Source organism: Podarcis pityusensis (assembly GCF_964106645.2).
Source record: "Podarcis pityusensis genome assembly, chromosome: 7".
Lineage (NCBI taxonomy): Eukaryota > Metazoa > Chordata > Lepidosauria > Squamata > Lacertidae > Podarcis > Podarcis pityusensis.
In genome coordinates, this window is record NC_138031.1 from 29,843,921 (window position 1) to 29,856,303 (window position 12,383).

The window sequence follows — 12,383 nt, forward strand, 5'->3', positions numbered from 1 at the left end:
TCCTGTGTTCTTTAGCAGGCACCAGAAAGTTGACTCCAGCTTTCTTCTACCAGTGTCATGAACTGGCAGGACCATGGAGAGGGGAAAGAGGATCCAGGTGAGAGGTGTAGCCGTGACCGTTACATACCGAGGCAAGCTGGGGGTGGAGAAGGAGAGGCCAGGGGCATAGAAAGTATGGCTTTTTGGCAAATGAAATCTTGAATAATTTTTTCAGTTCCTCATATACCTCGTTCCAAAATTTCCCTACAATTTTACATCCCCACCATGTGTGATAAAAGGTTCCCACCTCCCTCTTACATCTCCAGCATAAGTTTGACTGCTTTTTGTAAATCTTAGCCAATTTTTCCGGAGTAAGGTACCAGCGGTAAAACATTTTCATCATGTTCTCTTTTATCGTGTAAAAGGTTGTGAAATTGATATCCACCTTCCACAACCTTTCCCAATTTTCCAGTTGGATTGTATGACCAAAATCCTTTGCCCACTTTATTATTACTTCTTTGGTTGTTTCGTCCTTCAGTTCCCACTCTAACAGCAAATTGTACATTTTATAGATGGTCTTCTTTTTAGGTTGTATTAATTCACTTTGTAATTTTGACACTTTTTGTTCAAAGCCCTTCTTTTTATCCTGATTAAATCTCTGAACCACTTGGTGGTATTGTAACCAGCTATTGTAATTTTTCTTTTTTCGGTTTTGGAAATAAAAAATTTAAAAAGAAAGAAAGTACTCATGGGGTGACAGCGGACAGCAAGGGGGTTGGTGCTGGTGTAAAGCAGGGCCCATTGCCAGAGCCAGAGCCCACCCCCTCCACGAACATGGCGGGCCCTGAGGTATAGGGAGCAGTGGAAAGTGTGCTCTAGGAGGCCGAGGCCAGCAAGGGCCCACAGCCCAGCTCATGAGCTGATCAGATGGAGCTCACCAGCTCTGGGAGAAGGTTGTGATTCCTCAGCTGGAGTAGGCTTGGAACAGGTGAGGGTCACATGCCTCATCTAGCCTAGAAGCTGCAATCAGCATGCAAGGGATAAATGGGAAGCAGAGGTGAGGTTCTCTGTCTGGTGGACTTCCCATGAGGAGGGGCCTTGGCTTGGATATTCCAGAAGCAATTCAGGACTGTACTTTTTGGGACTGCATACACCAGTGGGGACTTGCCACCAGGTACGCCAGGGGCTGAGGACAACCAGGTGCCTGCCAGATGTTTTGAACTTCAACCTCTATCAGCCCCAGCTAGCACAGCCAATGGTGAAGAATGATGAGCAACATCTGATGGGGGCGAGGTTGGGGAAGGCTGGTCTACACACCGGCAAGCATACGGATTATCAGTTTCCCACCAACTCAGACTGCGGCAGAATAATGCTTTACTTAAATAAGAGATTCTTTAAAAATTTGATCCAGCTACGGTGGGAAATGGAGCTACAAGGTCAAGAGAAGCTGGAATGCTACAATTGCCCATATCCCCAAAATAGCTTATGTAACAGAAGGGAGGAAATGCTTTTCTAATCCCCTATTCCTGTAAATTAAATTTTAATTGTTTTTAATTGCTGGATTTTAAATTGTGGTAGCACCTTAGGACCTGCTGGCAAAGAACAGATAACAATATCCAAATAATGTAGCCTGAGGGTCTAACGGTAGTTAATAATCCTGTTTTAATTTCTATTTCATTTATTAGTTTTGTTGAGGAAAGTTTGGTAACCCTCTCAAGGTGAGAGGGTGTGTGGACTAGCCAATCCTGGCAAGATTTCTTACTCTGTGGGTTTAACCCCTTAATGCATTAAATTGAGGTAAGCATGTTGGTTATATGAGGTTGGATTTATCCTGCAGGTCTTACTTCAGTATCTTAGTCACTAGAACTGTAGGCCATCAAGGCAGTGGATGGAGGAGGCAGTGTGCCTCTGAATACCCGTTGCTGGGAGTCACAACTGGGGAGAGAATACTTCGCACTCAAGTCCTGCTTGCAAGCATCCCGAGGACATCTGGTTCGCCACTGCAAGAATGATGCATTAGATGGAACTTTGGCTTGCGCCTGCAGGGCTCTTATGTTTTTATGCATTAGTTCTGTGCATTATGCATACAGCCAGATACCATAGCAGCAGCAGGAGCAGGTGGCGCTGTAGTCTAGACCACTGAGCCTCTTAGGCTTGCTGATCAGAAGGTCAGCGGTTCAAATCCACACGACAGGGTGAGCTCCCATTGCTTTAGCCCAGCTTCTGCCAACCTAGCAGTTCAAAAGCATACCAGTGCAAGTAGATAAATAGGTACTGCTATGGCGGGAAGGTAAATGGCCTTTCTGTGCGCTCCGTCACGGTGTTATGTTGTGCCAAAAGCGGTTTAGTCATGCTGGCCACATGACCCGGAAAGCTGTCTGTGGACAAACACCGGTTCCCTCGGCCTGAAAGCGAGATGAGCGCCACACCCCATAGTCGCCTTTGACTGGACTTAACCATCCAGGGGTCCTTTACCTTTTACCTTTATAGCAGCAAGTACCCCATTATTATCTCTAAAGTGGTACCTCTGGTTGCAAACAGAATCCGTACCGGAGGTCTGGCCGCATCCCGAGGAATTTGCAACTGGAGGACTGCTTCTGGGCATGCGTGTAGCACGGTTTAGCGCTTCTGTGCATGCGCGCGGCACGTAGAGCGCTTCTGCGCATGCGCACAAGACAAAACACCGAAAAATACTTATGGGTTTGCCACGTCTGCATCCCAAAGATTACATATCCAGAGGGAAATGTAAGCAGAGGTACAACTGTACTACTTTAAATTTAGCATAGGGACTTGTATGTACAGAGGAGAAAAAAGCACTGTACTTGGAAAACTGATATTGGCCTAGGTGCCTCCCTAATGTGCTAGCTTTTTTCATGCATGAAGCTTTGTGGGATTTATGTATGTTCAGAGTTGGGGAAGTACTTGATTGTCTGCTGTTTGGAATATATGGATTGCCTCTTATTTAAATTCTCCCTAGCGTGTTTTTCATCCCAAAATGTAAACTGCAAACTCCACTGGACTTAACTTCAAGTTAGCCTTTATTGGATACCCTAAGTATATTATCATAACTCTTTAATCAACAGCTGCAGTTCACAGCCAGATTTGGGTAAGTAGCTTATTATACAGCCCGACTTCAAAGGGACTTCTTGCTCAATAACACATTCCATCCGAATCTGGTAAGCTACAGCCACTGCCCCCTACACTGATTTGCATTCTGGTGCAAATATTCCTGGAAACTGGTGTGTCCGAAAGGAAAATGCTGAAATGCAAAATAAACCTTTGCAATTAAGAATGTTCTTACATGCATGAAACTGTAAGAAACTTGGTTTGCAAAAAGGAATTGTGATCAATTTTGCAAAGTAAACTTGTTCAAAGGGCATGTGTTTGTGTGTGTGGGTGACTGAGTATGAGTGATATGAAAGGCTGTCACTGAAGCAGCTTCCTTTAAGCCAATTCCTTGAAATTATTTATTTCAGTTCCACATAAGCGCTGTGCTCATTTTTGTAACGCTAAACTAATATGCTGTAGGAAAAACAAGCTGAAATGGAAAGATTATGTCTTCACACTCTTCCATAGACTCTGGTACAAATGATGTCATTCATGATACATTCCTAGCAAATGAAAAAAATAATAGGTTACAATCCATAGTCGTCAATCATCTTTATAGCAATGCTGGTGTCTTCTCAGTTGTTTCTATGTGTGGGGTTGTGATGCTGTTGCCAGTCACACTGGCCCAGTTTGCATGTTACATTAAACCATAGCTTATGTCCAAGCAGCAGACCTGCACATGCTGTTGAAATCATGGACACACGAATCCTACCCTTCCTCATATACTTTGGGGGCTGTCTACTCACTCCTTCTGTAACTGCCTCACAGAAAGGACATAGGGGTAGAATAGCAATTTGTTAACTTCAGAAGGGTGGTTGTCATAATACAATGCAGCTATCAAGGCTGTAGTGTCAAGAGCCAAGGAGAATGCTATTCTTCCCAATTTCTTCTTGTTTTTTTCCACTCTCTCCTTCCATGCTCCAGTCTGATGGGCGGGGAAGGTATACTATGTCCTAGTACTGGTGAAATCAACTTGATTGGGAAGAATAGCATTATCCTTGGCTCTTGACACTACAGCCTTGATCGCTGCAACTTTAAGCAAACAACAACAACAACAACAACAACAACAACAACAACAACAACAACAACAACAGAACTGACTGCCTTAAAACCCCGGGTGAAACGTAATGAGCTGCCCTGCATAATCAGACCATTGGTCCATCTGGTTCAGTTCTGTCTCACACTGACTGGCAGGGACTTTTCAGACAGAGGACCTTAGCAGCCCTAGCTGGCGATACTCAGGATTGAACCTGGAACTGTTTGAATGTTCCATAGGGTTGCTATATTCCCCCCCCAAACGTCAATTCCGCCTTTGAAATCCCTGTAATGTCCAACAGAATCCGGACATATGGCAGCCCTATCTTCCGCCACTGGACTATGGTCCTTCCCCTGGTCACATGGATGTATGAATGAAATGGAAAAAGCTTACCAACACCATAGTTCCATCTGCTATTTTTCGTTTGATGATAGTCTCGTTGCCATTCCACTTCTGCACTTGAATCAGAGTGTCATTCTCTCTTGTTATAATGCTCTTAAAAATAATGATAAAAGTAAGAGTTATAAGGAGATGAATTTTTGGTTTTACCTGCTATCTTTCTTCTCCCCCACCAACAGGAATATACTGTATTTATCTAACTGAAGTTCTGATTATTAGCAGACCCCTCTGTCAAGATACTGCGCTTCCCACCATGGGAACCATTCCTAGGGGAAACAATAATATTCACCTTGGCACGCCTGTTATCCATTGTTATTTCCTCAAACTCTTGGTCTAGCTTGAAGGAAATCTCAGCAACTTTAAAGACAGTCTCTGTTCTGATGGTGGCTACATCTTTGTCTGTGGTGATGATCATGGTGGGTTTGGCTAGGCTGGCCAGTTTCCTTTGGGCAAAACCTACTCCTGCAGATGAGAAGGAAAACAGAATTTCACCTTGGGAGACTGACATTACCCTGTCTCTCACCTAGGGCCACTCTCAACCATCTACCAACCCCATGAGTACACAATCCCTGGACCTTAACAAAGGCCCCAAAAATATGACCCAAAAGAAGAAGTAGAAAGCAAAAAACAGAGACAAAGAAAGGGGGAAGAAGCAAGAAGATGGAAGGAGAGAGAAAGAGAAAATAGAAAAAGGAAAGGGAAAAAAGGAAAAGAAACATTAGAGAAAAATAAAAAGGACTTCTGATTCTCCATCTGCCAGTTACATAAAAACAGTGGGAGGAGAGTATTTAAGATATTTAGTCCATGATAACATCTATTTTCTGTTAAACAGTATTTCTTTTAAGCCAAAGTGCCTCAGACTCATTCTGAACAGTTTTCTTGTTGCCCCACTCCTTTCCCAGGGAAAACCTATTCTTTAGTGCTAAATCGGAGCAAACATCAATCCAGAGAAAATCTGCGGTTTCCTTGGATTGAATGCTAAAGAGCCATTTCCCCCAGGGGATAAGCCCTTAGTTTGTGACAAAACGTTTGCTTACCCAGTTCTTTCATATATTCATCAAAATTTTCACTAGAGATGAGTTTCCAGGTTCCTGAGAACTGCTCAACCATTACGTAAGAGTGATGGGGAGAAAATCTTCGTGAGTACTGCTGTATGGGAAAACATGATGATAATTTTTTGTAGGAAAAGGTAGCTTTTGGCGGGCCAGCTCCAGATTTTTTTATGCCCTTGGCATGTTCAGACAGGGAGTTAGTTGCTACAGAATGTCGTCTCCTGGGCTGCCTTCTGCCAAACTTATAAGGGTGGTGGGACTACCTAGAAGGTCTCTCTGCTGATCTGAGAGGGTATCTCAAATATTTGGGGCCTCAGTCAATTAGGCCTTTAAATAGTTGGGTTGCCTAGGGGTTCACTACTATCTCTCATCAACTGATGACATATCCTACAACATTTCTCCGATGAAAATAGGGACGTCCCAGTCCATAGTGATAATTTTACTATTTATACCCCACACATCCTACTGGCTTGCCCCAGCCACTCTGGGCAGCTTCCACCATACATAAAAACACAATAAAACAGTAAACATTTTTTTAAAAAAACTTCCCTATAGAGGAAGCTTGGGGATCGGATAACTCCATATCCTCCAGCATTTCTCCAATGAAAATAGGGACATCCTAAGGAAAAGTGGGACATTCCAGGATCAAATCAGAAACCGGGACGGCTTCTCTAAATCAGGGACATCCCTTGAAAAAAGGGACACTTGGAGGGTCTGTGATGATGCTTCTCCTCACTGCCAGCACTTTTTCCTCCTCCTGCTGCCTCTTACTCTTCAGGCCCAATGTTCAAGGAGGAGGAGGAAAACAGGAAGCAGCACTGCTTGCTGTTCACTCATCTATTTGCTCATACTTTTCCTCTGGGCCTGATGGACTATGCACGCAACTGGCACTCTTCAGCCTGGCAGAAGCTAGCTGCAAATTATAGCACTGACACTCTGTGTGGTCTGTCCTCCTCCGCTCCTCACTCCCTCTCCAGGGCCTGTCCTCGTGACATCACCAGGGGCATCATGTCATAACATGGCCAGGGCCCATCCATAGGTCTCAGGTTTGGGCCCTGAAATCTCCGGGTCTGGGATGCCCTTGACCTGGCAACCCTAGTGGCCTGCGGGCCTCTTCCAGGTCCTTCCTTTCTCTGTTAATGGTTCTTTATCTTTAAACTGGCATTGGATCAGAGTTTTTCCACACTGAGGGCTCCTTCAAAGAGAGGACAATGCTTCTAAAAATCAGGCCACATTATAGACACACATGGCCTAAATCATTGCAAATGATCCTTTTTTTTTACTGGGCCTTCTCTCCCTTTAGCAGCTGTATAGCAGGCAGTAATTCAACTGGTGAGGATCCCCCCTGTCAGTTGCATGCATATACTGGAGGAAAGTAGCATTTGTTGGGTTTCTGCCTGTTATGTAGCTTGAGTAGAAAACTTGTTCTGGGGTAGAGGTGCAGGAAGGTGGTGGGCCCATCCCGAAAGCATGGAAAAGAAAAGTGCTTGAAGATAAGTAGATAGATAGAAGCGATTTCAATCAAAGCAAATCATGTACTTGAAAAGGTCAGTGTTTCCCCAGAAACCTTTTTTAAAAGTTCGCAGCTTACCTATACAGATATATTATCCTTAATACTGAGATCGCCAACTCGGTGCTACAGTCTTATGGCTTCAAAACCTGAAATATTTCCAGGGTCAAAAGGGTCCCAAGGACTTTTGCTTTCTGGGTAGGTGACATTTTAGAAAGGTGACGGATAGAAACTTTGTGTTAGTAGTACAGAGCGTTGGCAGGTTAAATGCCTGTAAGCTAACGAGGGTATCCTCATATGTGTCTTAAATCTCACCCTGAAGTGAAATTTCAATCCGGTTATTAAATCTCTCCCTTTCCTTCTCCCCACCCACCCCAAACAGCCATGACACATGGTATAGTCCCCTAATAGACTGAAAAGTGCAGCTAGATAAAAAAATGTCCGGTACAAAACGCAGCAGGGAAGCAAAGCTAAAATTGCTTTCTGGCCCCTGCGTGTCAGTGCACTTCAAATAATACATGCATTAGCAAAGAAAGTTGCTCTGGAAGTATTGAAGGTTAATAAGAAAGTTGTGAGAGATAAAATGGTCATTACTGCTCCTTACCAGCCAGGAAAGACCTTTGCATTTCCACAGAAGGAAACCACGACGATTACACTTAGGTCAAAGCAGAATAAATGAAAGAGAAAATAACTTCCACTGTGCAATTGGATGCAAAATTTAGAGCTGGAAAAATGTGCAGTTAGAAAGCAATTGGCAATTGGAAAAATGGGCAGGGGGTGGGGATTATGACCCAATGTCAGGGACCACATGTACACAAATATAGGGCAGAATGCTTAAAAACAAACTGCCTAAACTATGTGAAAGCACCATCATCTTTTGGGCCAGAACATTCTCTTCTTCACCTACATCTTTGGGCAGGTAGCACTTTTCACATCTTTGTAAATAGTCTCAAAGTCCACCTTTTTGTGCCTGTTAGTTAATGAACTAAGGCAGAATCATAAATGAATCTTCACTGTATAGTAAATAAGCACTGACTATTATGGAGAAATTGTCACAGATACAGGGTGTAAGCAAGGAGCAGAACACCCTTTATGTTAGTTCAGTTTCTTCTTCTAATTATTAGTGTGGAGTGTCTGATGGGGAATTTGAGTAGCTGGAAAACCTGCTTTACTTAAAACATTCCTGCATTCATTTAAGAAGCAGGCCAAGTTTGGATGCACAACTGATGCAGTGTTGATGTAAAAAGCTATCCATTTGACACAAAACAGTCCAAACAAACCTTTTTAACACCAGCAATGACTTAGCTATTACAGTGTCCCTTGTGGCTGTTACCTTTCTCCATGCTGTGGGAATACTTCATGCCACTGTTGAATTTCTGTGTAAAGTTGAAAAAAGGAGAGGGTCAGTTAGAACAAGGAAACTTCAACTCCTTTTATCACCCATTTGTTTGCATCTGATATTTGCAATATTTGCCACATTGTAAGATGATACCAATGAAAGTTGCATACTGTATTTGGTAGTTTGATCTCCTGTGGTGTCTCTGTGCCTCTGTACTATAAAGTTTCTGTCAACTTTAAGCTAGACTGACAACCATCTTGCAGTAGCAAAGGCAATCTAACTCATTTGCTGAACTGTTCAAGAGGAAGCCTGCAACAATGTTGCCCTTCCTAATTACTTGTAATTAAAAGCAGGAACGTCAAATACAAAGCAGCTGTAGGATAGAAATCCTGATAGCCAGGAAAAAGGAAACACCTGAGTTTGTGTTGTAATGTATCTCCAGTCTAAGCAGAAAATGTCTTGTTTACGTCTTCAGTGTATTCCTGCTGTTTATCAATTTTTCCAAGATGAAGGTCAAACTTTGTGAAGTTCCTTTTTCTTAGCTGTAGGCGGTTTAATGTCAGTTCTTACAGAACGATTAGTTATATTTTTTAGAATAATATTCAACAGGACATTGACTAGCAGTTTTTAGAACTCTTAAAGATCTTGGACATTGTATTAGCAAAGCTTAGCTGCAAATCATGCCTGAAATCAGCCTCAGTTCAGATTAAGTCCAAGAAAACCATCAGTCCTGAAACAACATAACAACAAAACAACAACAAGAGTTGCTACAGAGCTTCAAGATGAGTATGACTCCAGCCTACCATTTTAAGGAGCAAGCAGGAGTCTGGTTGGCCCAGCGGACTTGTTTTCCAGGAAGCAATCTTTGCAACGCCTGTTTAGATGTCTGGAACATTGTGGCATGACTTGCCACCTACTCCCAGTCCATGCCAAGCTAGGTTTATGTACCTGCATAAAGCACTGAGTTCAACTTTTGACTCATAAATTACTTTCATGTGGATTAATAGCTGGGTTGTGAATGATGTTGCGCAGTGGTAGATTCTGGAAGGCAGAAAGGACAAGACCTTTCCAACAGCTGCCCTGTATGAAATACCATAAACTGAAGTCCTTGAGCTTCAGTCACCACTGCCTGAATGTTAGGAAAGCATAGAAGAGGCAGAATTGGTAAGTTCTGCCCATTACAATTGGGGAGTTTATATTCAAATAATGACGGGAGAGGGCTGTGTGGGCTAGCCCCCTCTGTTGCCACCATGCCTACACTGGCAATACATGTGGCAGTCATGTGCCCACCATCTGCATACTTGGCACACATTGTCTGCCAAAATACATGTGTGGAGCTCCTGGATAGCTCAGCTGATTAGAGCATGGTGCTGATAACGTCAAGGTTTCAGATTTGATCCTTTTATGTGACAGCTGCATATTCCTGTATTGCAAGGGTTGAACTAGATCTATTATTATTATTATTAATAATACCCCACCCAACGGGCTGGGTTTCCCCAGTCACCCTGGGTGGCTCCCAACAGAATAATAATAATAATAATAATAATAATAATAATAAAGCGATAAAACATCAAACATTAAAAATTTCCCTAAACAGGGCTGCCTTCAGATGTCTTCTAAAAGTCAGATAGTTGCTTATTTCCTTGACATCTGATGGAAGGGCTTTCCACAGGGCAGACGCCACTACTGAGAAGGCCCTCTGCCTGGTTCCTTGTAACTTGACTTCTCGCAGTGAGGGAACCGCCAGAAGGCCCTAGGAGCTGAACCTCAATGTCCAGGCTGAATAATGAAGGTGGAGACACGCCTTCAGGTATACTGGGCTGAGGCCGTTTAGGCCTTTAAAAGTCAGCACTAACACTTTGAATTGTGAACCTCAGGGTCCCTTCCAACTCTATGATTCTATGATCTGCTTACATGGAGGAGCTGTATGTGCAACCCTTATCACATAAAGAAAATGTGCAACTCGTGACCTCATGTGTGAAGTGTTTATCTGACCACCCTGACTGTGCTTTCTGGGAACTGCAGTTTGTTTACCCTCACAGAGCTACACTTCCCAGCACTCTTAACAAACTACAGTTCCCAGGATTCTTTGGGGGTTTTTTGGTGCTTTAAAATGTGTAGTGTGTACACAGCCTTCATGATGAGAAAAGCTTTCTTCCCGTCATGAAGCTGATAAATTCACTGGAGTCCTGCCAAGAAAAAAGAAAAATCAGAACCCTACTCCTGTAAGGCTCTCCCAAGGGCCACGTAAACAAGAGCTGCTTGTCACAAAGAATAATAGAATAATTTCCCTCTATAAAAGCCCAGCTGTATAACTGAAAACTCATTTCCCCTCTTAAATGGGTAAAGAAGCAAGAGTCAAAGCTAGGAGCCAGCGAGAGGGAGGAAATGAAGGAACAAAGTTCAAAAAAAAGACTGATTCCTTTCAAAAATGAGTGAAAGGTTGATTAATATTGTTAGGCAGCCTCAAAGTTCTCTCTGTTGATATAAAGCAACATCAGTGCTATACACTGAAAGCACTGTGAAACTATTTCAACAAGCGTGGATTTCCCTAAAGAATCCAAGGCACTGTACTTCGTTAAGGGTGCCGCTAAGACAAAAGCAAGGACTGCTTCAATCAGCACATCGTCAAACTCTGGAACTGGCTTCTCCAAGATTCTGTTCACATATAAAGGAGGAGCTACCTAACTTGCATGTTCCAAAGCAATGTGCAAACCAAAACACAGACATCCTTTGAAATTTACAGATTTTGCAGTGCAGTTCTTCAGCCCAGTATTGTGTACCAAAAAAAATAAAAAAAATAAAAATCATATACTATAAAAATGCATTTATTAGGGGAAATAACACAAAAATCTATATTAGGGGAAATTGCATGCCAAAGCATGCATATTTGGCAAAATCATGTAGGTTTGGAAAAATGAGAAATTGAGAGGAACCAAATTACAGTTTTGCCCATCCCTAGCAAGAACAATTCTTCCTTTCCTTTTCTATTTGCATTTGTCCATAACAGCATAAATCAGGCATAGGCAAACTCAGCCCTCCAGATGTTTTGAGACTACAAGTCCCATCATCCCTGATCACTGGTCCTGTTAGCGAGGTATGATGGGACTTGTAGTCCCAAAACATCTGGAGGGCCAAGTTTGCCTATGACTGGCATAAATCTGATTAGTGACACGTTTGATTTGTCCATTGATTTCACCAGATCTGTTCTGAGTGTGAACTGAGTGTGAATTAAAGGAGACAAGCCAGTTTAAGCTTCCAGTTCTATGCACACACTTACTATGCAGTAAGTACCATGCTAAAAATTCAGTGGGACAAAGTTTAGAGTAAGAATGCACAGGGTCTAGCTGTATGAGTGCACTTCTACTCACCCATGAGTGGGCCTATGGACTTTAGTAGCTAAGTAGCTAGATCCTGTACACACTTATTAAGGAGTAAATTCCTCTGAACTGAATTCGGTCTTACTTTTGAATAGACACGCACAGGACTGTAATGTGAATCAGTGTGACATGAGAGTTGCTTGCATTCATTTTCTCATAGCCACTCTGATTCAAAAATCGCTCCCATAACATTTACATGATATTGTAATAAGAATCTTTTGATTATCCAAGCTGCCACATCTGAGCAGCTTTGAAGATCACAGTCTTTGATCCACCTACCCGAGAGCAACTAAAGCAGCTCTTCTACCACCATGCATTTAAAGTTTTGGCACACACCATTTGAGACAACTCAAGTATTTCTATGCTGCTGAGTCATGGAAGAAGATAGCACTGTGGGCCTCACTATCTTCTGAATGAACCATGCACAGGATTCCTCTGTTAGTAATTGTGAGTGTGTAATCATGTGGTGGAGAGGAGTCATTACTAAATCAATGCAGAATAAAGGTTACAATATTTCCTCCCCAACCAGGAAAATTAATTAGGATGCAACAGCAGAAATTGCCACAGACACTCAAGCACA

General features: G+C 42.7%; 1 protein-coding gene across 6 annotated transcripts in view; it reads right to left on the reverse strand.

Annotated features, from left to right (window-relative positions):
- Positions 1-3,432: 3,432 nt before the first annotated feature.
- LOC308481351 (myelin P2 protein-like) overlaps positions 3,433-12,383 on the reverse strand; it is a 215,637-nt gene continuing 206,686 nt past the window's right edge. The window contains exons 1-5 of one of the 6 annotated variants that reach the window (XM_081013695.1): positions 7,166-7,366; positions 5,560-5,668; positions 4,812-4,984; positions 4,517-4,618; positions 3,433-3,590 (exon numbers count right to left, since the gene is read on the reverse strand). In XM_081013695.1, coding sequence (XP_080869821.1) covers positions 3,540-3,590; positions 4,517-4,618; positions 4,812-4,984; positions 5,560-5,632 — 399 coding nt within the window. In that variant the 5' untranslated portion in view covers positions 5,633-5,668; positions 7,166-7,366 and the 3' untranslated portion in view covers positions 3,433-3,539. Of the gene's footprint in view, positions 3,591-4,516; positions 4,619-4,811; positions 4,985-5,559; positions 5,672-6,423; positions 6,441-6,507; positions 6,674-7,165; positions 7,367-12,383 lie in introns of those variants that run through there. The other 5 variants (XM_081013693.1, XM_081013698.1, XM_081013694.1 and 2 more) reach the window with 5 other exon arrangements.